Source organism: Octopus sinensis, linkage group LG22, assembly GCF_006345805.1.
Source record: "Octopus sinensis linkage group LG22, ASM634580v1, whole genome shotgun sequence".
Classification (NCBI taxonomy): domain Eukaryota; kingdom Metazoa; phylum Mollusca; class Cephalopoda; order Octopoda; family Octopodidae; genus Octopus; species Octopus sinensis.
Window position 1 is genome coordinate 25,374,027 of NC_043018.1, and position 26,254 is coordinate 25,400,280.

The 26,254-nt window shown below is 37.9% G+C and overlaps 1 protein-coding gene and 1 long non-coding RNA gene across 4 annotated transcripts in view; one reads left to right on the forward strand and one right to left on the reverse strand.

The window, feature by feature from the left end:
* Positions 1-22,782, reverse strand: part of LOC115223167 (exportin-7) — a 107,061-nt gene extending 84,279 nt beyond the window's left edge. For all 3 annotated transcript variants that reach the window (XM_029793596.2, XM_029793598.2, XM_029793597.2), the window contains exon 1: positions 22,647-22,782. In XM_029793596.2, coding sequence (XP_029649456.1) covers positions 22,647-22,661 — 15 coding nt within the window. In that variant the 5' untranslated portion in view covers positions 22,662-22,782. The remainder of the gene's footprint in view (positions 1-22,646) is intronic.
* Positions 5,943-19,141, forward strand: LOC118767524. The gene is made up of 3 exons (XR_005003444.1): positions 5,943-6,059; positions 9,929-9,931; positions 19,130-19,141. It is a non-coding gene; the product is annotated as an uncharacterized LOC118767524 (long non-coding RNA).
* Positions 22,783-26,254: the final 3,472 nt, after the last annotated feature.

Below are 26,254 nucleotides of genomic sequence, written 5' to 3' on the forward strand. Positions count from 1 at the left end.
CAGCATGAACATCAGACTTCAAAAAGTAGTTAACCATTTAATGGTTTTAGTTACTTTATATCGAAAAAGTAAGCAATATACCATCCAGCATAAATAAAAGTTAACTTCATTATGTGTATTTAAGCCATTAGTTTTCAGTAAAAACCTATTCTGACATTAAATGAGTCAACTTCCAGGACGAATTTTTACGTTTTGTGTAAATGTAAACATAAAGAAAGCAAAAGACTGAAAATTTCCAGACAATGAATATTTAAGTATAAATATTTAAATATTGATATATTGATTAATCAAGCTTATACAGAGTACAAAAGACAGAGAAAATTAAAGGGGCGTCCAATATATTGGCCTGGGGTTATAACAGGAAACACTTTCCCAAGGTGTTGTGCCATTCGGTAGAAAAGTGAACTTCTTTCATACAATTAATACGCATACACACACACACACACACACACACACACACACACACACACACACATATATATATATATATATATATACATACATACATATAATTCATAATATATATATATATAATAGTCGATGACTGGCATCTATGCTAATGGAGTGCTAATAGCACCATCTGAGCATGATCGTTGTCAGAGCAGCTAACTGGCTTCCGTGCTGGTGGCACGTAAAAAGCACCATTCGAGCATGCTTGTTACCAGCATCACCTTACTGGCACTTGTGCCGCACATGAAAAAATATTCGAGTGAGGTCGTTGCCAGTGCCGCTGGACTGGCGCCTGTGGAGGTGGCATGTAAAAAAAACACCATTTGAGCATGGCCGTTGCCAGAACCACCTGACTGGCCCTCATGCTGGTGGCACATAAAAGCACCCACTACACTCTTGGAGTGGTTGGCGTTAGGAAGGGCATCCAGCTGTAGAAACTCTGCCAGATCAAGATTGGAGCCTGGTGCAGCCATCTGGTTCGCCAGTCCTCAGTCAAATCGTCCAACCCATGCTAGCATGGAAAGCTAGATAGATAGATATACATATATACATACAATCTCTCTCTCTCTCTCTCTCTCTCTCTCTCTCTATCTATATATATATATATATATATATATATATATATATATATATATAAAACACAAGATGTGTGTCTGTCATGTCGTTGAAACTAGAGATCCACCCAACTGATTTTAATGAAATTTTAAACATGCATTACATAGGGTCCATGGAGTGTCATGGGTCAAAAAACTTTCATAAAGCAAATTGGAAGTAGATTGAGAAAAGAGATCCTCAAACAGGATTGGCCTAAATGTTACTCCACACCACAATCAATATGAAACAAACATTTCGTGCCGAGAATAAAAGCCGTATGTGACAAATCTTTCCCATTGTGCAAAAACAGAAAACAGGATCCCTGGTGAAAGGGAGATTCTTATGAGATGACGGACAAAGACTGAGAACCGTCTGAGTAAGCATCCCAAAAGTGGCAAGAAGTCTTGCCTGGAGAGAGCACTATTGGAGATTGAGAAAAGTCTGCATCAGTCTCATGAAAAGGGGAGAGCAAATAAAGAAGCTTGGGTTTATAGAAAACATCAAGTGGAACCCTAAAGCCTCAATACGCCACAAGATAGGACCCTTCTTCCAAAAAGAACAAACGACGACAGAGTGGACCTAAAGAGTAAACAAGCAACAAAGACAAACATTAAGGGCACCTAAAGTCTGCTAGAAATAACAACCAAATCTCTTCTGAAATAATACTCCACAACCTTCAAGACAAATTTTTAAAAGGGGTGCACATCAGATAACATAGTCCCTGATACACAAAGACAGGCTGGACACTGCTAAAATGCCTTTGATTATACAATAAGATCACATCAATCAGAACTGACACAAAAGGATTCAGCGACATAAGCAAAGTGAAATGGTTATATCTAAGAATCAAAAACTAGATCACAGACAAAGAACAACAGAAGCTAACCTAATTCCTATGGTATTTGTTGTTGTTATTATAGACTAAGAAACAATAGCTAAAAAAAACATCTTTGGCCAATAAGCATACAACAAATGGCAATATATTATTAATAGCAATTGAATAAATATCTGAAAGAGTGACTGTCATTGCAAGAAATACACAATAGACTCTATTGATTTCTCCCTTACATACAAGAGAGTGGATGGAAATCAGCTGAACTTACCCACTTAAATTACAGGTACTTTCTTTTAATATGCAGCTGGTGCCCCAAGGATTCAAATTTAGTCTGACCTAACTACAGTATTCCAAGAATCAACAACAATAGTTGCTGCTGTAGTTTAGCCCCAGGTCAAACTCGATCAGATAGGCCTATGATGGTTTCAGCTGTAATCATCCCACTCTTTATTCAAGTGTAACGTAATTTAGAATCACATTATCTAATATCTCCCTTTGTTTTAAACCTTTAGCATTCAGATTACTGTCAGATGTAATGCTTATTTATTCAAATTCTCTTGAATTGATCATGCACTATCTCATAGACTTTGATGATGTGATTGTTTATTTTTAGAGGCCAGATATGGCTAGTGTAAAGATAAAACTGGTAGAATATTTTGGTTGGATATGACCAGTTTAAGTACTAAAGGGTTAAAGATAGTAGAGTGTAATTTGGTAGTTATTTGTAGTGGAGTGAAAAACTGAGAAGAGGCTCGCTCAGTTTAATTTTGTCATCAGCATGCATAAATACATCAGTTTGGAAAATTTGAAAACAATAATGTGAAAATTTGAAATGCTTCAAGTGGTTGGAACAAATTTAACAAGATTCTTTGCTCTGAAATAATTTTGGAGCTAAAAGTTCTCATCAGAGCAGTTCCTGGGAAACACACTGACATTCTATCCCAGAGTAGACAAGTTTCTCATCCAACTTAGTTCTATGAAGTTGGGGACACAGGAGCCTATGGAAAGAGAGAGAGGGGGGGGTTCAAAACACACTGCATTTAGTTTAATGCACATTTATGTAAAAAGCAAATTTTTCTTTCTCAATCTCACACAAGCTTTACTGAACAAATTCAGTGCATTCTCATAAATTTATTGTGGTGATTAACAAGATGTGTGGCTGTGTGATAAGAAGCTTGCTTCCCAACTACATAGTTCCAGGTTCAGTTTCATTGTGTGGCACCTTGGGCAAGTGTCTTCTACTATAGCCTCAGGCCGATGAAAGCCTTGTGAGTCAATTTGGTAGATGGAAACTGAAAGAAGAATGTAATGTATAAGTGTGTGTGTGTGCATGCATGTCTTTATGTTTACCTCCCACCCCCACCATTTGACAACTGGTATACTAACATCCCCTAGTGTGTTAGCAAAAAAAGACTGATAGGGTAAGTGCCAGGTTTTTAAAAAAATAAATAAATACTGGGGTCAATTTGTTCAACTAAAAAATCCTTCAAAGAAATGCCCCAGCATGACCACAGTTGAATGAATGAAAGCAGATAAAAAAAAAGGACATTTCTGTCTCCAACACTTGTTAACAGTTAGGAGTAAAGTTTTGCACAATACAGCAAGTAGAGAATGTTGTTCCATTGGTGTTGGCATGGCTGTGTGGTTAGTAGCTTGCTTCCTATCGTTCCAGGTTCAGGCTCACTGCATGGCTCCTTGGACAAGTGCCTTCTACTATAGCCTCGGGCCGACCAAAGCCTTTTGAGTGGATATGGCAGAAGGAAACTGAAAGAAGCCTGTCATATATATACATACACACATGTATATGTATATATTTATGTGCATATATCTGTGTTTCTCCTCTCACCATCGCTGGACAACCGGTGTTGGTGTGTTTAGCAGAGACCGATGGACTAAGTACTAGGCTTACAAAGGAATAAGTCTCAGGGTCGATTTCTTTGACTAAAACCCTTTAAAACTAAAGCCATGCTCCAGCATGGCTATAGTCAAATGACTGAAACAAGTAAAAGAATCTGACATGAGAAAGGCAAGGGCCAAGTAGAGCTTGGAACCAGTGTTGCTACAGATGAACTCACAAAGAGTCAAAACAAATATCACAATGCATTTTGTCCATCGCTTTGATGGTGTTTAGATGTTATGATTGAATTTAACCTTTTTGCATTTAAACTGGCCATATCTGGCCAAAATATTCTACCCGTCTTATGTTCAAACTGACCAGATCCAGCCTCTCACACCTTACCCTACAATGTTATTCAAAAAATAAACAATCACATCATTGGAATCTCAAAGCTACAAGACAATGTATGATTAATTAATAAGCATTACATTTGACAGAGTAATCTGAATCCTATAGGGTAAAGGAAAATTTGGATGCTATTCCTAGCAGATCAAGAGACCACATAAAGGTTTTGCCTTCATCATTTTATCCAATATGTTGGCAACAGATGCTTCTGATTGGCTATAATTACATATATTTAAATGTGATGTTGCTTTATTATTAATTTCTAGCATCGACAATGCAGAACTACATCAATGAAGAAACTTTGAAATACTTCAAGTGGTTGGAACAAATTTGAAAAGATCCCCTGCTTTGAAATAACTTCGGGGCTAGAAGCTCTCGTCAGAACAGTTCCTGGGTAACAAGCTGACATCCTATCCCAGAGCAGACAAGCTTCTCATTGGACATAATTCTGACAGACAACTTGAGGGATATATATGAAGCACCCGGCTCTGGAGGCAACAAAAGAAGAAAGAAAGAAATCAAGTAAACATCACATACAGGATAATATAAGGATGAGTCATTTGCCCTTAACATAAGTAGTAGTAGTAGTAGTCATTCAGTGTGACATCAAATCATTTATACTACTACTACTACATGCACCCCACTACGACCAAACACAGACCTATTACCTCTCCAGGGAAATAAGATAATCTGTTAAACTTCCATTGACATATAAGCAACCAGTGATCGGTCTGGTCTTTTCCACACTCAGTGACTAGAAAGAACATGGCGGGGGGGGGGGGGGGGGGATATTCGACAGCACTAGTTGTGGTTGATGTTGTAGTTGTTGCTGTTTGTAGTCTACAAGTCTAGTAAGCTAAATGTACCAGTTATTTCAGTCAGACAGTAATAGTTAACCACTAATAGCAGGTCAGTGAAATATATTTAGTGCAACCAAAAACAGACATGTTCATTTATTTTTTTTGCTTGCTTATTTTATTTTATTTTATTTTTTTGGTTGGTTCTTTGTTCTTGTGTTTAAATTTGATTTGGGTTTTTTTTTTTTTTTTCCCCACCACCACCACCACCATTTCATTGGCTCTTGAAACAAAGATTCCTAATTCCTAGTTGCAGAAAAGTTTAGTGCATCATCCCAAGAATACAATTTTCAAAAGATTTCGGTTTTCTGAGTCACCCACTTTACACAGTTCAACCATTAAAAGACTTCACTCTCAATAAAACAATCCACAAACAACACATCTCCAAGACAAGATGATTCTACCTGCTGAAACAAACATGCACATTTTTAATACCCTTCACCCACCACCACCACCACCACACACACACAATAGCTTCTTTCAGTTTTCATCTACCAAATCTAGAAGGCTTTGGTTAAGGTGCCGTACAGTGGGACTGAACCCAAAACCACATGGTCAGAAAGTGAACTTCTTAACCAAACATCCCTGCCTGCACCTAAGATGTTTTAATTTTTAAAAAAATATATCTATAAAAATAATATTAATAATAATTCACCAATTTTAAAATAATAAGTTGTTATACATTGTTGTTGCATTTTTCATATGAAGAAATACTCTTGTAAAAAATTTTGTTTCTTATTAAAATTTGGGTAATTAACAATCATGAGGTAGTGAGTTTGATTCCTGGACCAGGCTGTGTTGTGTTCTTGAGCAAGACACTTTATTTCACATTGCACAAGTTCACTCTGCTGTAGAAATGAGTTGCAACATCACTGGTGCCAAGCTGTATTGGCCTTTGCCTTTCCCTTGGGCAACATCAGTGGCATGGAGAAGGGAGGCTGGTATGCAGGGTCTTCCATAAACAGACTTACTGGTCTTCCATAAACAGACTTGTGCCTCAGAGGCTAACTTTCTAGGTGCAATCCCATGGTCATTCATGACTGTAGGGGTCCTTTACCTTTTACCCTATGTACATAAATTGGTGTGAGAAGTGAAGGCTGGTATGCATGGGCAACTGCTTGTCTTCCATAAACAACCTTGCCTGGACTTGTGCCTCGAAGGGTAACTTTCTAGGTGCAATCTCATGGTTATTCATGACCAAAGGGAGGAAGGGGTCTCTTTACTTTTAACACCATTATCATTATCTTTAACCTTTAAGCATTCAAACCGGCCATATCAGGCCAAAATATTTAACCTGTTTTATGTTAAAACTAACTGGCCAGATCTGGCCTCTTAAACCAACCCTACAGTGCCATTCTAAAACTAAACAAGCAGATCACCAAAATCTCTAAACTACAAGATAATGCATGATTAATTCAAAACAATATAAATAAATAAGCATTGCATTTAACAGAATAATCTTCAATGCTTAAAGGGTTAATATCCATGTCCCATGCTGGCATGGGTCAGACAATTTGACAGGATCTGATGGATCCAAGGTCTGCATCATGATCCAGTGACAGCTTTGGCATGGTTTCTATGGCTGGATACTCTTCCTAATGCCAACCACTTTATAGTGTGTACTGAGTGCTATTTTTCTGCGCCACCAACACCAGTGTGGTTGCTATGAGGCTTGCAAGTCTAGAAAACCTAAAGAGAAGCAGGGGTGTCAGTAAAATATAAGAATTCTTGTAATTTTGGAAAACTGTACAAGGGTTTACACATTCGAATAAGTGTGAGAGCCACAGGCCAAGTGAATAACAATGTAATGATACAGGATTGAGAAATGAAGCTTGCTAGTTCAAATACGCATCATCATTATCATTACTCAGTATCTGTTTACCATGCTGGCATGGGTTGGACGGTGCAACTGGAGCTGGCAAGCTGGAGAGCTGCAACAGGTTCCAGTCTGATTTTGGTTTAGTTTCTACAGCTAGATGACCTTCCTAATGCCAACCACTCCACAAAGCATTCTGGGTGCCTTTTACATGTCACTGACACGAGTGCCTTTTAAGTGTCACCGGCACGAGTGTCTTATATGTGTCACTAGCACAGGTACCATTTACATTTCACCAGTACAGTTGCATTTTATGTGCCACCAGAACATGTGTCTTTTACATGTCACCAGCACACATGTCTTTTATGTGTTCCTGGCACTGGCCCAGAGAAAAAAATATAGTGAAAATGTAAATACTGAAAACACAAAAACAAAACCTTTGATCTCAACATCAGAGGTTAATAGTTTGAAAAATGTTCAATTTATTACAACAATAACTTATCTCAGAGATTTAGACATAGTTGTCAAATGTATAACACTAAGAACAGTTAAGGTTATTGTTATACTGATAATGCTAATGTGATCTTCAAATCACCTACTCATCATGCATTTGGATTACAATGAAGTGGGTTGTTTTGTGTGTGGACAACAGGGTGGGATTTTCTGAATGGCATGCCTAACAAAAAAAAAAATGTGTTAAATTGTGGTCCACTTCCCAAAAACAAGATTGCCCATGCCTCATCTATACAATTGCTAGTTCTTCCAGAAACAGCAGCCAAATCTCCTTTAAATCATGCTCAGTCATTTTAAAAAAGAAAGGATACATTGAATGATGTAGATCATAGATATCTTTTATCTTTTACTCGTTTCTTTATCTTTAGAGTGTGGCCATGCTGGAGCACCACCTTGAAGAATTTTTAGTCAAATAAATCAACCCCAGCACTTTGCTTTTTCCAAGCCTGGTACTTATTCTATCAAACTCTTTTGCCAAACTGCTAAGTTACAGGGACATAAAAACACCAACACTGGTTGTCAAGTGATGGTTGGGGAGACAAACAAACACACACACATTAACTTTTTTTAGTTTCCGTCTACCAAATCCATTCACAGGCTTTGGTTGGCTCTACGTTATAGTAGAAGACACTTGTCCAAGGTGCCACACAGTGGGATTGTACCCAGAACCATGTGGTTGGAAAGCAAGCTTCTTACCACACAGCCACACCTGTGCTTATACACAAAAGTGTATTTCAGTTGGTGACCCTGGAGCAAAGAGCAGTACCCAGGACCTTTGTAGGCCTCTAAAGACCAATGAGATCTATGCCATTAACCCTTTCATTGCCATATTTCTCTTGAAATACATGTTTCAAATAATTTTGAAAATAACAAGGAATTTAGTAAGATAATCTTGTCGTTTTCAAGCTAGTACTTGGAACATAAATTAATAAGGGATTTTGAGGAAAGGTTGTAATTTAGGTCATTTTAACCCTTTCATTACCATATTTCTGATGAAATATACCTCTTTCCTTCAATTAATTTTTACAATAATTAAGTATTTAGTAAAATAACTCTGTCGTTATTTAGCTGAAGGTTGCAACTTAAATTATTACAAAATGATATTTTGATAGAATATTTTTAATTTAGATCACTGGGTTGTTTGTTTCCTAGAACCGGAGGTGGTCTTAGGCAGGTTGGTAACAAAAGGGTTAAAACAGTAAGTTCATATCAGAGAATCACAGACAGTCCCAGCCAGGTTGGTTAACAAAAGTGTTAATGTTCATTAAACTGTTTAGTATTTAACCCTTTAGCATTAAATCTGGCCATATCCAACCCAAATATTCTACCTGTTTTATGTTAAAACTGACTACATCCAGCCTCTCACACCTACTCTACAATGTCATTCTAAAAATATTAGGTGCAGGCATGGCTGTGGTGAGTTTACTTCTCAACAACATGGTTCTGGGTTCGGTCCCACTGTGTAGCACCTTCAGCAAGTGTCATCTACTATAGCCTCAAGCTGACCAAAGCCATAAAACCATGCCAATACAGCCACAGAAGCTTTCTGCAGTCTCTACCTGGCCAGCTCCTGTCAAACCGTCCAACCCATGCCAACATAGAAGGTGAACATTAAACAATGACAATGTGTTGCCAAGAGCCCGAAGATTGCTTGGAGACACAAGGTGTGTTATAAAAAACCTGCCTAGACACGTGTCTTCATAGCAAAAACTACAAGTAGCTCTTACCTTTATATTGCTTACATTAAAGTAAGTATGTATGTATGTGTTTTAGTCACCTTCTCTGGACACAATATAATAGTTATGAGCGTCACTGTCATACAAGCAGTGTCATTCATTTGGGGCTCCTTCGTGAAGGGCATAGTCAAACAAATTGACTGCCCACTAGTACTTATTCTGTCAGTCTCTTTTGCAAAACTGCTAAACTATGAGGCCATAAACAAACCAACACCAATGTCAAGTAGTGGAGGAAAGACACACACACATATATGTGCACGTGTGTGTGTATACATACACACTGACTTCTTTCAGTTTCTGTCAAACAAATACACTCACAAGGTTTTGGTTGGCCCGAGGCTAAGGTAGAAGACACTTGCTCAAGGTGCTATACAGTGGGACTGAACACAGAACCAGGTGATTGGGAAGCAAACTTGTTACCACACAGCCATGCCTTATTCAAAGAATGTTTGCTGAAATCTGTATGATTCTCCACTGAGACCATGCTAGTTCGAAAATAAATTCTAAAGTCAGCTCACACAATAAGACAATAAATTGCGCTAGAGTCAGAATGTATAAGAAGCGAGACAGTATTAAGATATAAAAATTTTTTTTCTTCTCCTATAACATTTTTTTTATGTTGTCATTCAAAAAAAAAAATATATTTTCTTCCTTCTCCCAGATAAGATTTATGCAAAGAGAAAAAAAAAACAAAAACAAAGAAACTATTTCTAATATGAAGCTAACATATTTTAACTAAATAAATGGAATATTTCATATGAAAAAAAGAAAAAAGCCCTGTCATTTAAATCAATAATAAGCCACTTTCATTTTAAATGGAGTATATTTAATTAGAAATGCAGCAAGCACATTATTCAGGAAAAAAATACTTGAGAATATTATCAGGCAGTTCTGCACCCCACCCATCTCCCTAAACTACATTCAAAGAAATTCTGGATTTCTTCCAAAAGACCATTTTCGATGAAAATCTAATTTACCAAAGGAGTGCTTTTCAAAAAATATAATTTCATAAAATATTAACTTGAAAAAATTGTCTGTATATATGTATGTGTGTGTGTGTGTATATATATATATATAATATATATATATATTATATATATGTGTGTGTGGTGTGTGTATATATATATATATATATATAATATATATATATATATATATATATATATGTGTGTGTGTGTGTGTATATATATATATATGTGTGTGTATATATGTATGTATATGTATATATATAAATATATATATATATATGTGTGTATATATGTATGTATATGTGTGTATATATGTATGTGTATAATATATATATATATATAAATATATATATATACATACATATATACCGACCAGACCATCAGATGTTGTTACACATCGCTGGTCACAACGCGTTCGCATTGTTTTAGCCTTCGAATGACGCCACCCCGCTGGCTCAGTGAGCAGGCCTATATATATATATATATATTTTGTAAATCCCCACCCCCCAAAAAATGAAGAACAATTACAAGAAAGAAAAAAAAACAATTCGAAGACATGGCACATGCAAAGTATCAGCAGACGCTAACTAGGCTATCAGACGTTGCACATCACTGGTTACAATGTGTTTTGCATTGTTTTAGCCTTCACATGACACCCCAACCCTGGCTAGACAAGCAGGCCAACATTCCCCCCACACACACCAAATAAAAGCAGGATTGGAGTAATGTGAAATGAAGTGTTTTGCTCAAGAACACAACACATCACCCTATCAGGGGATTGAACCTATAATCTAGCGATTGTGAGTGCAACAGTCCTAACCACTATATATATATATCATCATCATCATCATCGTTTAGTGTCCGCTTTCTATGCTAGCATGAGTTGGAAGGTTCAACTTGGGTCTGGGAAGCCAGAAGGCTGCACCAGGCCTAGTCTGATTTGGCAATGTTTCTACGGCTGGATGCCCTTCCTAATGCCAACCACTCCGAGAGTGTAGTGGGTGCTTTTTACGTGCCAGACGAGGCTGGCAAACGGCCACGATCGGATGGTGCTTTTTACATGCCACCAGCACAGAGGCCACGTTCGGATGGTTCTCTTACGTGCCACGTAGCCGTTGCCAGCGCCAATACAAATAAGAAAATGGAGAAACAATTTAGTTTGTTCATCAACTTTTGGATATTAGAATGTTGAATTATTTATTCATTTAACAAAATGAGAACCTTAATAGCATAAAGTAGAAGTCATTTGCCCAAGGTGCCATTGCCGTAGAACTAAACCCAAAGCCCCATGGTTGAGAAGAGAACATTTTAACCACCCAGCCAGGCTTGCAACTTTATTTGCACTCATATTTTTCATTTGATTATTTGGCTGCATGGGATAAGTGGAGGCATGGCTGTGTGGTAAGAAGTTTGGTTCCCAGCCACATAGTTTCAGGTTCAGTCTCACTCCATGGCCTTTGGGCAATGTCTTCTACTATAGCTCCAAACAAACCAAAACTTTGTGAGTAGATTTAGTAGGCAGAAACTGAAAGAAACCAGTCAAATGTGTGTGTGTGTGTCTGTTCTCCACTTGACAACCGGTGTTGGTTTGTTTACATCCCCATAATTGTTTTGGCTAAAGAAACAAACAGAATAAGTACCAGACTTAAGAAAAAAAAAACAAGTACAGAAGTTGGTTCATTTGACAGAAATCACTTCCAAACAGAGCTGTACCATGGCTGCAGTCAATGACAGAATCAAGCAAAAGATAAGAGAGACTTAGAAGAATGAAGGCACCATCCACTACCTTTTTTTAAGCATCTCACAAACAAGAGTGGCAGAAGGGAAAAGGAGCAAAAAAATAAAAAAAAAACGAAAGACTGCTCTGCTGAGACCAGAAATCTGCTCTGCTGAGAGCAACAGAGTAGACCCCTCTACTAAAGAAGCCACTCAAAAAGGCCAGGTTATCCCAGACACTAGACCAAGTTGATACTTCCTACACTGGTGTATTTGGGTAGCAGCATTCCACTAATATATATATAGTTTGAGAAAACAACCTTACATTCTATTCAGTATTCTCAGTTTCCCAAAATAAATATACACGCCTTATGAATAATCACATGAGAAGGACAATTGTCATCATCATCGTTTAACATCCGCCTTCCATGCTGGTATGGAGTTTGGACAGTTTGGACAGTTTGACAAGAGCTGCCAGGCAGAAGCCTACATCAGACTTCTGTGACTGTTTTGGTATGGTTTTTTTATGGCTTGATGCCCTTCCTAACATCAACCACTCATCAAAGTGGACTTAGTGCTTTTTACATGGGACAAGCACAGGCGAGGTCAGTTTTAGCAAGGTTTTTACAGCTGGATGCCCTTCCAAATGCCAATAACTTTACAGTGTGGGCTGGGTGCTTTTAAGTGGCACCTGCATTGACAGGGTTCCCAAGTACTTACAAGACAAAAAAAAAACTCTTTTGGAGGAGGTGCTCTTATGTTAGATGATGAAAGGTTATAGTGAGGCAGAGAGATATAAACAGGTGTCTTGCTGTAGAGGAAGTACAAGGACATCCGGCCAGAGAGAGAGAGATCAAGAATGAAGACAAAAACAGGTGCACTGTTGCAAAGAAAGTGCAGGAGGATAGAGAAAGGAAGAGAAAGAGAGGCAGACAGCAGGATAGAGAATATAGCAAAGTACCAGACATACCAACAAGGGATGGGGGATCAGAATATAAATGGGATGGTTGAGTAAAGGAAGGGAGAGGCATAGATGGTGGCAAGTGCCAGGGCAGAAGACAATTATACATCCTGCTCAAGGCTTTAATTTCCCTAATGTACATACATACTTCCTTGTTTATCATTGTTTTTACATCTGCTTTTTCAAGTTAAACAGGACATTTCAAAGCAATAGGCACAGGTGTTGCTGTGTGATAAGGAGTTTGCTTCTCAACAACATGCCTCTGTGTTCAGTCCCATGCCGACCAAAGCCTTGAGTGGATTTAGTAGCCAGAAACTAAAAGAAGCCCATCATATATATATATACATAGTAAATCCTAAAAAGAACACAAAAAACAAAACAACACAAAGATGTGGTACATGTAAAGTATTAGCAGATGCACAGGGAAGGAAAGAAAGATGGTTTAACGTTTCGAGCAGATGCTCTTCTTCAGAAACAGGAAAGTCCAATAGAAGAGAAGACAGGAAGAAAATTGCTAACGATTCATGTGTGGTTATATATATATATATATATATATATATATATATATATATATATATAACCAAGTCATACCAGCATGGAAGGTGGATGATGAAGATTATATATATAGATAATCTAAATAACATGTTAAATGATGATGGCAATGATGATCACAGAAGGGTCAATAAAATAATTATGTGCCAAGTCTAAAATTGATATTACTGACTTTATCCACTTCCTGAGTTGATGACACGATACCACCTGTCTAAGAAATCATTATCAACACTATAAAATGCCTCCATGGTACATCATCATCAACAACGCCCACTTTACCAGGATTCAGCAAGTCAGATAGAATTTGTCGAGACAGATTTTATATGGTCAGATGTCCTTCTGCTTGCAACCCTCACCTGGTTCCAAACAGGATAATATTTCCCCATAGCCAAACATGTTCTTCAAAGAAGACTGGAAACAAACAACACCACCTGTAAGACAGTGATGCTCATTTACAACCACCACATTATGTCAACACAAGGATACACACACATATTCTTTTATTCTTTATTCTTTTACTTGTTTCAGTGCTGGAGCACTGCCGTCAAACAAATCAACCCTAGGAATTATTTCTTAAGCCAAATACTAATTCTATTGGTTTATTTTGATGAACCACTAAGTCACAGAGACATAACACATCAACACCAGTTGTCCAAGTGGTGATGGAGTGTGTGTGTGTGGGGGGGTAACAAACACAGACACAAAAGACACACACACACATATATATATATATATACATATATATACATATTGTGGCCATGCTAGGGCACTGCCTTGAGAGGTTTAACTGAACAAATTTACCCTTGTACATATTTTATCAATCTCTTTTTTTCTTTCAAATTGTCAAGTTACAGGGACATAAACAAACCAACACCAGTTGTCATGCAGTGGAACTGAACCTGGAATCGTGATTGCAACGCAAGCTTCTTAACCACATAGCAATGCCTGATTATACAGAACATACTACATGGCAAAAGGTGTGAGCACCCACTTCTACTCAATAAAGAAGTTAAATAATAAATCAACTGGAATGAAATGGATCAATGAGTTTCTCTTTTATCATTTCTTCTTTTTTTTTTAGGGAGAAAAAGCAAAATGACCCCAAAAAAGGTAGGTACACATTAACCCTTTTAGCATTCAGATTACCGTGTCATACATAATGTTTATAAGCTCATTTTGTTTTCAGCTTATCAGGCATTATTTCACAGCAACAATATCTCAAGGCTGCGATTGTTTATTTTTAGAATGACATTGTAGGATAGGTGTGAGAGGCTGGATCTGGCTGGTTTCAACGTAAAACAGGTAGAATATATGGGACGGCTATGGCCAGTTAAAACACAAAAAGAAAGAAAAGGAGAGAATTTCTGATTAATTCATGTGACAAGCATAAGGTGGAGATTTGAGCAAATTACCTTCATATTCTCCTCACCCTACAATCTTAAAAAAAGGAACGACACATTGGATGTGGTTCTAGATACACTGTGTCTGAATAATAGATGGGATGATCATAAATCTGTTCAATTAGAACAGACCTATGATCAACAAAGAATAAACAACAAATGAAGAAATGCTTATAAGTTTATATCTGTTTACATGTCATACGAGAAAAGGTGAAAGTCTAAGTAATGCCTATTGTTGAGAGTCAAGTCCACAAAGATATATTTTGGGCGGAAGCATGGCTGTGCGACAAGAAGTCTGCTTCCTAATCGTGTTTTCAGGTTCAGTCCCCTCTGTGTGGCACCTTGGTCAACCAAAACCTTGTGAGTGGATTTGGGAAATGGAAACTGAAAGAAGCCCATCAAAAGAGTGGCTGTGTGGCAAGTAGCTTGCCTACCAACTACATAGTTCCACGCTCAGTCCCACTGTATGGTACCTTAAGCAAGTGACTTCTACTATAACTTCGGGCTGACCAAAGCCTTGTGAGTAGATTTGGCAGATGGAAACTGAAAGAAGCCCATTGTATACTCTTTTTACTAGTTTCAGTCATTTGATTGCAGCCATGCTGGAGCACCGCCTTTAATCGAGCAACTCGACCCCAGGACTTATTCTTTTTTAAGCCCAGTACTTATTCTATCGGTCTCTTTTGCCGAACCGCTAAGTAACAGGGACATAAACACACCAGCATCGGTTGTCAAGCAATGCTAGGGGGACAAACACACACACGCATATATATATATATATACATATATACGACGGGCTTCTTTCAGTTTCCGTCTACCAAATCCACTCACAAGACTTTGGTCGACCCGAGGATATAGTAGAAGACACTTGCCCAAGGTGCCACGCAGTCGGACTGAACCCGGAACCATGTGGTTGGTAAACAAGCTACTTACCACACAGCCACTCCTGCGCCTATGTGTGTGTAAATGTCTGTGTGACATATATATATACACACCGAGCCCAAATCAGACTGGAGCCTGGTACAGCTCCCTGGCTTACCAGTTCCAGTCAATCCGTCTAACCTAAAGTGGCTCCCAAACATTTTCGGGCCGCCACCCACTAGACACCAAGGCCATATTCCTAGCGCCCACACCCCAACTAACCATCACAAACATAGACCTCTTTCTGAAGCAAATTCAAGGCAATTGTATTTCACAAATAAAACTTAACGAACCCATTATTTTGTTTTTACATGAATAAGTAACCCTATTATCACTCCACTTTTTACATGAATCGCTACCCCATTATCGCCCCACCTTTCTTCAACGCCTCCTTGGAACTTTCCACCGCCCCCAAGGGGGCAATACTGCCCACTTAGGGAACACTGGCAGCATGGAGAACGGACGCTAATGGTGATGATGAGAATATATATATATATTATCAATGTATCTTTCCTTTTAACAGTAGGTGCAATTTGACAGTTATTTCTAGCGAGTCGAGTTACCACGAAGTGGTTCCCTTCCCGTTTATTTGACGAAAGAAGTGTGTGCCGAGAATTCCCACGTCAATTATTTTACTGCACACGATTGTGTTTGTGTTTGCTTTACATTTAACAAGGCCAGGGGAAAGGGAGCCGGATGCAGTGGCGGGCATTATCAATGCAAACGGTGGTGTGAAGAGAACTTGGGGCAATCGGAAGTTCGAAAACACGATCGCCGAAATGATTCTAAAACACGTGCTTATATCAGTGTAGAGCAGTGCTCCGCAACCGGTATGCCGCGGCACGCTGGCGTACTGCGAGAAGATACTAGATACTAGGTGTGCCGCAGTGTAACCTGAATATGATCCCCCCCCCCGCTATACTTTTAGTTATGTTGTTAGTTCATGTGTGACGCCGAATTTTGAAAAGAATATAAGTGTACCGCAAGTGGGAAAAAAGTGGTTGCGGTGCACCGGTGTAGAGGGAAGAAGACAAACTAGCCAAACGAATGTGGCGTACAGTGTGTACACACACACATATATATACACACACACACTCCACACAGAGAAACGGAGAGAGGGTGGTGAGCAAGCTAACATACTACGAAGTCTAGACCACATGCGGATTTTTAAGCCGTCTAATATTCACTGAGAACCTTCGACACAGTCGACAGTCGCTCAATGCTTCCTAATCTTAATTATGATGGCTAAGCACAGAGTGAAGCTATTTTGACAATCCGGTCCCGACTTCACTTCAACTGCATTTTTATACGGCCAAGGATGTAATCGGTCAGGTCGCCAAGCCTCCTTTAAATCACACGCTCATCGTCTTGAGAGGTTCTGGGTTATCTGCACACCGGGAAGAAAAAACGGTGATGGTTATTAGCCGGGATACCTTTGAAAATAAGTCTGTTTGAGCAGCGCTGACCTAGGTGACCAAACAACAATCGCCAATGAACGAGTCTCCAGGTGGACAGACTTGCTAGAAATAAAGGGACAAATTTCCTTAAAAAAAGAATTAAAAAAGGATAGTGAATAACGTCGTGCGGCTGACAAAAGCTTTGTCAGTGGATTTGGTAGACGGAAATTGAAAGAAGCCCGTCGTGTGTGTGACTGTCACCCCCACCATCGCTTGACAGTCGTTGTTGGTGTTTACGTTCTCGTAACTTAGCGGTTCGGCAAAAGAACCGACAGGATAAGTAAGAATGAATCCTGGGGTCGATTTGCTCGACTAAATGCGGTGCTCCAGCATGGCCAGTCAAATGACTGAAAAGAATAAAAGAATATACATGTGTATGTGTGTAAAGTGGTGGTTATGGTTGGAACGCCTTTGACCATAAATCAACTAGTTCATGGCTGATTGGGAAGAGATTAAAGAACGACAATAACAACTACCAACGGACAAGCATCTAATGGGAATGTTCGATCTGCTTGAAATAGGGGATTTCCCATTAAAAAAAAAGGCACGGAGACACATTGGAGTGATGTAGGCCTTTATAAACTGTCTGAAAGAGAAAATAGATGGGGGAGGTACATCCAACACGAGATCAACAACTGGTGAATGAATGTCGCCCACTCCCGTTTCATTTGATTTTAAAAACTGCGAGAAATACCATCGTCCCATCTCAGGAACATTCGTTGAGGTGGAGGAACAAGAAAAAGTTCTCGAGTCGGGAAAGCCACGAAGGATATTTCTGTTAAGAATATCCAGTTTGGCGTCTACACAAAAACAAAAGGCACTACGACTACTATTACTTTGCCTTTCATCCTTTCGGGGTTGATAAATAAAGTACCAGTTACGCACTGGGGTCGATGTAATCGACTTAATCCCTTTGTCTGTCCTTGTTTGTCCCCTCTATGTTTAGCCCCTTGTGGGCAATAAAGAAATAATAATAATTATTATTATTATTTAGGGTGGCGAGCTGGCAGAATCGTTAGCACGCTGGGACGAAATGTTTAGCGGTATTTCGTCTGCCGTTACGTTCTGAGTTCAAATTCCGCCGAGGTCGACTTTGCCTTTCATCCTTTCGAGGTCGATAACCTAAGTACCAGTGACACACTGGGGTCGATGCAATCGACACATTCCATCCCCCCAAACTGCTGTCGTTGTAGTAAATTTTGAAATTATTATTATTAATAATAATAATAATAATAATACGAGTACGTTAGTACGCTGGACAAATTGCTTGGCAACATTTTCTCCTGCACTTTACGTCCTGAGTTCAAGTGCGGTCGGGGTCGACTTTGCTTCTGCTCCTTTCAGGGTTGATAAAGTGAGTACCAGTTGAGAACGGGGGAGGCAGGAGAGCGATTTTATTGACTGGCCCCCTTCCCTACAAAATTTCGGGGTTTTTTTTTGCTTATAATAAAAAAGATTATTATTATTGAAACAGAATGGAGCGAGTCATTCAAGTCCGGAAGACATGCCAACCTCTACGTATTCCATCGAAATGTTAGAAATAGCTGATAAATGTATCCCTCAAATCACACCCAACCGTCTTTTAAAAAAAATAAAAGAAGGGGGGGGGGCATAGCGGAGGTAAAGAATACGCACACCACTCGTTCCCAGCGTAACCCTAATGCTGAAAATAACCCTAAACACCGTATTCTTTGCTTTCGCCTGGAAGAATTAGATATTGTAGTCCAAAATATATTGTGTTTGACTGAAAAAAAATCAAAAGACGGAATAGTCACGGCTAGAACACAGTAGATCTCAAGTCTGCTTGGAGCAGTACTGACCAAGGGTTAAACAGCTACAACAAACAGAGAAACAATGTTCTTGTTCCAAAAGAAACTAAACAATAATATCACCATCATCATCACTACCACCACCGCAAACATCTACTACTACAACCACTACTACTACAATCACTACTACTACATTCAACATCAACACAACTATCACTAACATCACAGCTACTACTACTACTACTACTATTATTATTATTATTGCTTCTTAGATCTGCGACAAATTAAAGGGAAATTCCCCAAAAAAACCCCATCGAAAAGGGATATTAAGGAAAGGGAAAGTGGAGAAGGGAGAGGGAACGAAAATAAACACGATCGTCCTCCATGTTTTCCTTCCCTTCTCCGCCCCTCATTCCGCATTAACTGAAAACAAAATAATTAAGGCCCATATACAATTAGCGCGGATGTGTACATGCGACTGTATGCACGTTTCCTTTTGAACGGGTGATACTCCATCTCCGCATTTATTCGCGCATGTATGTGTATGCTAGTACAGATATATATATATATATTCCATGTAAATATACACATCAAGCCTGCTTTCATATATATTTATATATATATATCGCGGGTGTATTAGCCTTCTATCACTCTATATATGAAAATAAGATACATGCATCTTTTCTTATATATAAATAAACATATCTATCTATTTATCTAGATAGATAGATAGATAGATAGACAGACAGATAGATAGATAGATAGACAGAAAGATAGATAGATAGACAGAAAGATAGATAGATAGATAGATAGATAGATAGATAGACAGAAAGATAGATGATAGATAGATAGATAGATAGATAGATAGATAGATAGATAGATAGATAGATAGACAGAAAGATAGATGATAGATAGATAGACAGAAAGATAGATGATAGATAGATAGACAGAAAGATAGATGATAGATAGATAGATAGACAGAAAGATAGACAGATAGATAGATAGATAGACAGACAGACGACTACATACACATGTGTATATCGATATATTATAATCATCACATTTCGTTGTATTTGTATACAATGACAAACCAACAAACCAGATTGCGGCTATGCATGTATGTATGTATGTATATGTATGCGTATTGCATAGCAAACGGCGAGATATATTCTCTCTTCTTGTCGGGACAGCAGATTTAAAACACGGAAGATGAGGGAGGACATACACGCGTGCGACTGTGTATGTCTGTATACACATTACATCTATTTGGCTGTCTTGGTGGAAACTCCACAAAGATGATACACAATTCATCGCACAGACATTTCACACAGCAGCAACAAACATCAAACAAGCAACTACCATGTTTTCATGTCGAATTTACTCACTGAAAGAAACTTCGGGCAGGGTGGAATTTTGTTTCCGAATTTTTTATTTCCGTCGGGTGTCAGGTTTATCTGAGACAGCGTAATTTCACTTGATTCTTATTCATCTTTAAAACAATTTTTTTTTTTTGCGGAGTATTTCTTAATAATAGAAAAAAAATCGCGAAACCTTTTAAATCAACATAATATAACAATAATAATAATAATCAAGTTGGTGCGCTGGCATAGTTGTTAGGGCGCCGAACGAAATGCTTCGACAAGTTCTTCCGGCTTTTCATGTTCCGAGTTCAAATTCCGCGGAGGCTGGATGTGCCTTTCATCTTTTCGGAGTCAATGTAAACGACTTATCACCGACACCTCCCACCAAAATTCTTGGCCTTGTTCCAAAATTTGGAATTATTATTATTATATGGATTGGCTGACTCATTTGAGCACACTGTATTTTATCCGGCTCTTTGCATCCCGAGTTCGTATCTCGTCGACGTCTCTACTTCGCTATCTATCATCAATCTGGAGTCGATAAAAATGAAGTACTACCAAGTTACTAAGGTCGATGGTATTCAATGAACCTCTCCCCTCAAAATTCTTAGTTTTTTATCTAAATCCCGTGCGAATCAACTTTGTGTAACATCCTTCCGATAGGATAATTTTTTAAAAACCCTAGTTTTTTTTTTTGTTTAACTAGTTCCATGAATTCATCAATACCCTCCCCACAAATAAATACGAGTAGTTTGTGCTTATATATGTGGAATTAATGTTACTATAGCTTAGCTGAGCGCGAAATGTTGGGAGAATTTTGTGTTCGATAAAGTACCTGTCGTGTACCAACCAGGCTCTATTTAATCTACTATAACCCTAACTTTCTTTCGCAAAATAAAAAATAATAAATAATAATCATTATACATATGTATGTATGTACATGTAGTAGCCTTGTGTCTGTGTTGTTTGAACAGTAACTACGGAAGAGCGCGAAATGTTAAGGGAGGGGGGCAAGATTATTGAACAAGGAGTGAAAACGGTTGGGGGTGGAGAGATGTGTGTGTGCATATATATATACACACACATATATATATATATATATATAACATTAGGATATGAAGGGGTGGGTAATATCATGAGGGGGTGACATTTTTAACACATTTTTTAGATTTTTTTCTAAAATGAATAAACTAAATTTATATGTATATCATATATATTTAAGCATGTTTGTGTGTGTGTGTGTATATGCATGTATGTATATATATATATATATATAAATTTGTGGATTTATTTATATACACATAGACAGCGATGTGTATATTATATGTAACCATCAGCAGAAACAGTGAAATATTGGTGATAAAGCAAAGTAGAGAAACAAAAAAAAGGCTTAAATTTTCTGTGATTAAAAATAATAACTGATAGACATATACAACACATACATGCATATATATATACACCTTTATACATATATCTAGAAGTATCTATATTACATATATATACATTTATAATCTATAATCGCTGGAGTGCGTCTGTTATTAGTTGGATCTTGAGGGATTCTTGTGATGTCTTTTAGGAATAAACAAACACCGAACGGAACACACTTCATTTTATGCAGACATATATGTGAAATGTATGCTTATATAAATATATATTTATGCGTGTATATATATATATATATATATATATATATATATATATATATATATATGAGAAGTGTATTTATACACATATATTTTTGTGTATATATTTATATATTATATATGTAGATTTGTATACATATATATGTATAATATATTTATGTATATATATATATATATATATATATATATATATATATTGGTGCAATGTATGTATATGTGTACATATTTGTGCATGTACATATGAATATATATGTGCGTATATATATATATATATATGAAGTGTATATATACATACATCTGTGTATATATTAATATATATACCATGTATGTGTATATATATATATATTTGTGCATGTATATGTAGTGTGTTCATATGAATATATATGTGCGTATATATATAATATATATATATGAAGTGTTTATATACATACATCTGTGTATATATTAATATAAATATATATACCATGTATTTGTGTACATATATATATATATTTGTGCATGTATATGTAGTGTGTTTATATATTTTTGAGTGTGTATGTGTATAGATATATACATATAGATTTATATAAATATATATACATATATATGTGTATATATATTGTATGTACATAAATACATGCAATATATATACATATATAAATACACCATAAGTGGGGGAAGAATAGAAAAAAAAAACGTAGCTACACGTGAACAATCGATGGAGATATAATGGCAGGAAGTTGAAGAACTGGAAAACAAGAACTCGAACAGCCACTATCGGAGAAGAAGGCCGTGTCTGAAGAGGTAAGATGCCAGTAGGAATGGTGCATCTGTGAGTAAACAAACAGCAAAGCATGATCAGAACGGTAAACTCACCTGTTCTTCCGCCATTTTTGTATTCCCACACAAACATAACGAACGCACCGTTCGAGAGTAAAGCTAAAGCGCAAGCTGATTGGCTGATTTCTCTGGGAGAGATACTACTCTCCGACCCCTGTTTTCTTTTTGTTTTTTAATCTCTCTCTCTCTCTCTATTTATCTATTAATCTATTTATTTGCCTGTCTCTCTTTCTATCTATCTATATATCTATCTAGCTATCTAAATACTTGCCTATCTATCTATCTATATGTCTGCTTATCTAATTTCTCTATCTACCGCAGTTTCTATTTCACTTTCTCTCTTACTCCCAAGGAAAGTAGGATGAGGGTTGGATGGTTTGAAATATAAGGAGAAAAAAAAGAAACGTAATTATTGATAACACTTTTAATGCGAGCTTTAAATCCATCCGCCTCTCCTCCTTTCCTTGCAACTTCTTCATCCCTCTCGCAAATCCCCAACCATCTTAAATCTGCTGGGTTCGAATTTCGCTTTCTTACTCAGTTTTCTAAAACTTGAGGGCTAGATTGCTCAAGCTTTGACATTTGAGAAGAAACTAGAAGGGACGTAACTGCTGTTGGATTTTCTGTTTAGCAAGCCCTTTCAAACTTTCCCTACAGTTCCCGTACAGGACTTCAGCCTCGCTAGCTCAAGGAACTGAGTTTCGTGCTCTCCACCCAAACCCCTCCGTTTCTTGAGGGTCGGACGTGGTTGAGCGCGTAAGTCTTGATGGTTAAGAAGGCATACAAGGGACGAAACTCACACCATTACAATAATCTCATTTCGCTAGCTCTCTCGTTCAAGGTTCACTTTCTTTCTCTTCTCCGTTTACTTCGGTATAGTAGGTGAAAGAGCCCAAACTTAGAGATTTTGGCAAGCAACACAAGGGATGTAACTGCTGCCTACATTTCGAGCTTTTCTTTCACAATTTGTGTAACATTCCCACCCCTTCTCGTAGCTTTTTGATCGTTCTCTAACTTTAGGCCATACACTAATTATTAACTACTCCTTTGCCCAGTATTTCACAAAGAGGGGAGAGTCGGTAAGACTAATAAATGGGGCGGACAAATTGTTATATTTAATATAATTTTGTGCAACGTCATCGTGAAAATGGATTATATATGTGTAAACTCTATTTTGTCTTCTGTTTAATAAGGGAGTAATGGCAAAAAATTCCTAATAATTGTGTGAACCACTGCCCTTAGTTCATAGGTTCAACTTTCGGTTTCTCATTTATAATCCACTCTCTGCTTGGGGCACATGCTTTGAAATTCGAGAAAATGACACAAGGGACATAACTACTGGTTTCTTTTCTGCGAGCGAAAGTTTACGTAACACTTCCCTTCCACAATATGACCCTTACTCCTGGGTTGTGGTTCGCTCTAACTCCCGCTACCTCTCTTCGCTTGCTTAGGGAGTGTCGGTTGAGGATTACCTTGAAAACAAGAACACGATACAAGAGACATATAACTGCTTAATCACCGTTTTTTTCTTCTTTGTTGCTTTACAGATTGACGAACCCTTTTCTTTTCCAAATTTCCTGACTCATCCCGAATTAAATAAGGCAGTTTGTGCGTTGTCATCCACCCTGCTGAATATAACAACCAATAAATCTCTCTCAAATCTCATCTTACCATTTTAAAAATTGGATAGTTTTAAAAATTTACTTCTTTTATTTCGACCACGATTACAAACAGAGGATGAAATATCTATAGTTAAGCGTCTGAGGAAAAGACTAAAAACCCGAAACTCTCTTAAGTTATTATTTGAGAATCAACAAAAACAAAGACGTGTGTGTGTATACAACACATACATATCATCATCGTCGCCATCATTTGGCGTTTATGCCCCAAGGTGGCGCATGTTAAACGATTTGACAAGATCTGATGGGCCCAGGGGCTCCAGTGTCTGCTTTGATATGGTTTCAGTGCCCTTCCAAATCACAACCACTTTGCAGCATGTACTAGATCATTGTGTGTGTGTGTGTCCAGTACTTGTGAGGATGACAAGACTATGAACCTAAGGAATGAGGGCAAGGGTAGCTATAAAGCTAGGAGATGAGGGGTAACAGTTTGAGAAGTGGCCAGAGCAGAACAGGTTTCTTGTAGAAGAGCTACATGACTATTCACAGGAAGAAAGAAGGAGGGACTGATTGGATGAAGTCAAAAAGTGATAAAAATAGTAGTGGTGAGGGTTTGAGTGAACCTTCAAGGTACAGTGACCAGTAATAAAGTCACAATTTTGGCTAGGAAAAAAGTCACAATTAATTTATGGTGGACGGTAATAAAGTCACAGGAAAAAAAGTCACAATTTATGGGATCTGGACAAAACACCCCTAGGCAAAAAACCCTCAGACAAAATTCCCCTAGACAAAACCCATGTGACTATTACCTGGATTCCAAGGAACAAGGTGGGCAGAAATGAAATGAGTGAGGCAGAGGGACCAAAAGTGTGGATGGATGGAAGTTGCAGGAGTGTATGGGGCAAGTAAGAGATGGAGAATGACTTGGATATAGAAGCCAATTACTACTACAAACCAACGGACTCTACACAGTACCTACTATTTTCTTCATGCCACCCAAAACACTAAATCCAAAATTCCATTTAACCTAGCTAGAAGAACCCAAATATTTGTATTTCAATCTGAATGTTCAGAATAAAAGATTCCTTGAATTCCCCATTCCCCTGTATAAAGTAGGGTTGAAGGATAGTTGTAGTGAATGAAAGATGACAAAATGATGCTAGAGTTAGAGGGAATAGGAGATAACTGATTGTATTGAACAACAGGAGAAAGAAATAACATGGGATGGGCAGGCTGCAGGAGTGGGTGGAGAAGAGAGAGGCAGCCCTTGTACTATATTATATAGAAGAGGGTGAGAGGCATATGGCACTGGAGGAGGAGGAGGAGAGATGATTTGGTGAGTGATCAGTAAAAGTGTGGGGGCAGAGGACAATATTTATTTATGGATGAAGAACAAATAACAAATGAAACGGTTCCCGGGAAGTAAGAAAAGAAGGTGGTATCTATAATGAACTACAGTAAAGGAGATTCTGGGTGGCAGGGGGTGTTTTGAGGAGGAAGGAAATTCGGTAAAAGGCCCTGTTATCCATTACACAGCGCAACAAGAACTCAGTTTCACCAAGATGAGTGGGTCTCCTTGAGAACAGCATATTGCAAGTTTTCCTGGTCCTGGTCCTCTGTGAGATTCAAGGTTCTGAGATGAGCCTTCACCACTTTGCCCTGTATCTTCCTGTGTCTCCTTCCTTATTCCACAAGCTCCATCCACATTAAATGAGTGGCACTTCTTTATACAACAGTCTTCATCCATATGCATCATGTCCATACCAGCATATTCTTCTTTCTTGTACACTACATCTGACTCCTATTATGCCCAGATTTTCTCTCAGTATATTCCCATTATTCTGTTGTGTATGGGGAGAGTAATTTTCTTTTTGTGCCTTATAACTCACTCACTGGTAAAATCTCCACATTTTTCTTATTTTTATTGTCCTAAAATTTTTGTTGCGTCTTGCAACCTTTTCGATAATTTTAAGAGTCAAAACTATTGGAAAGGTTGCAAGACGCAATGAAAATTTTAGGAAAATA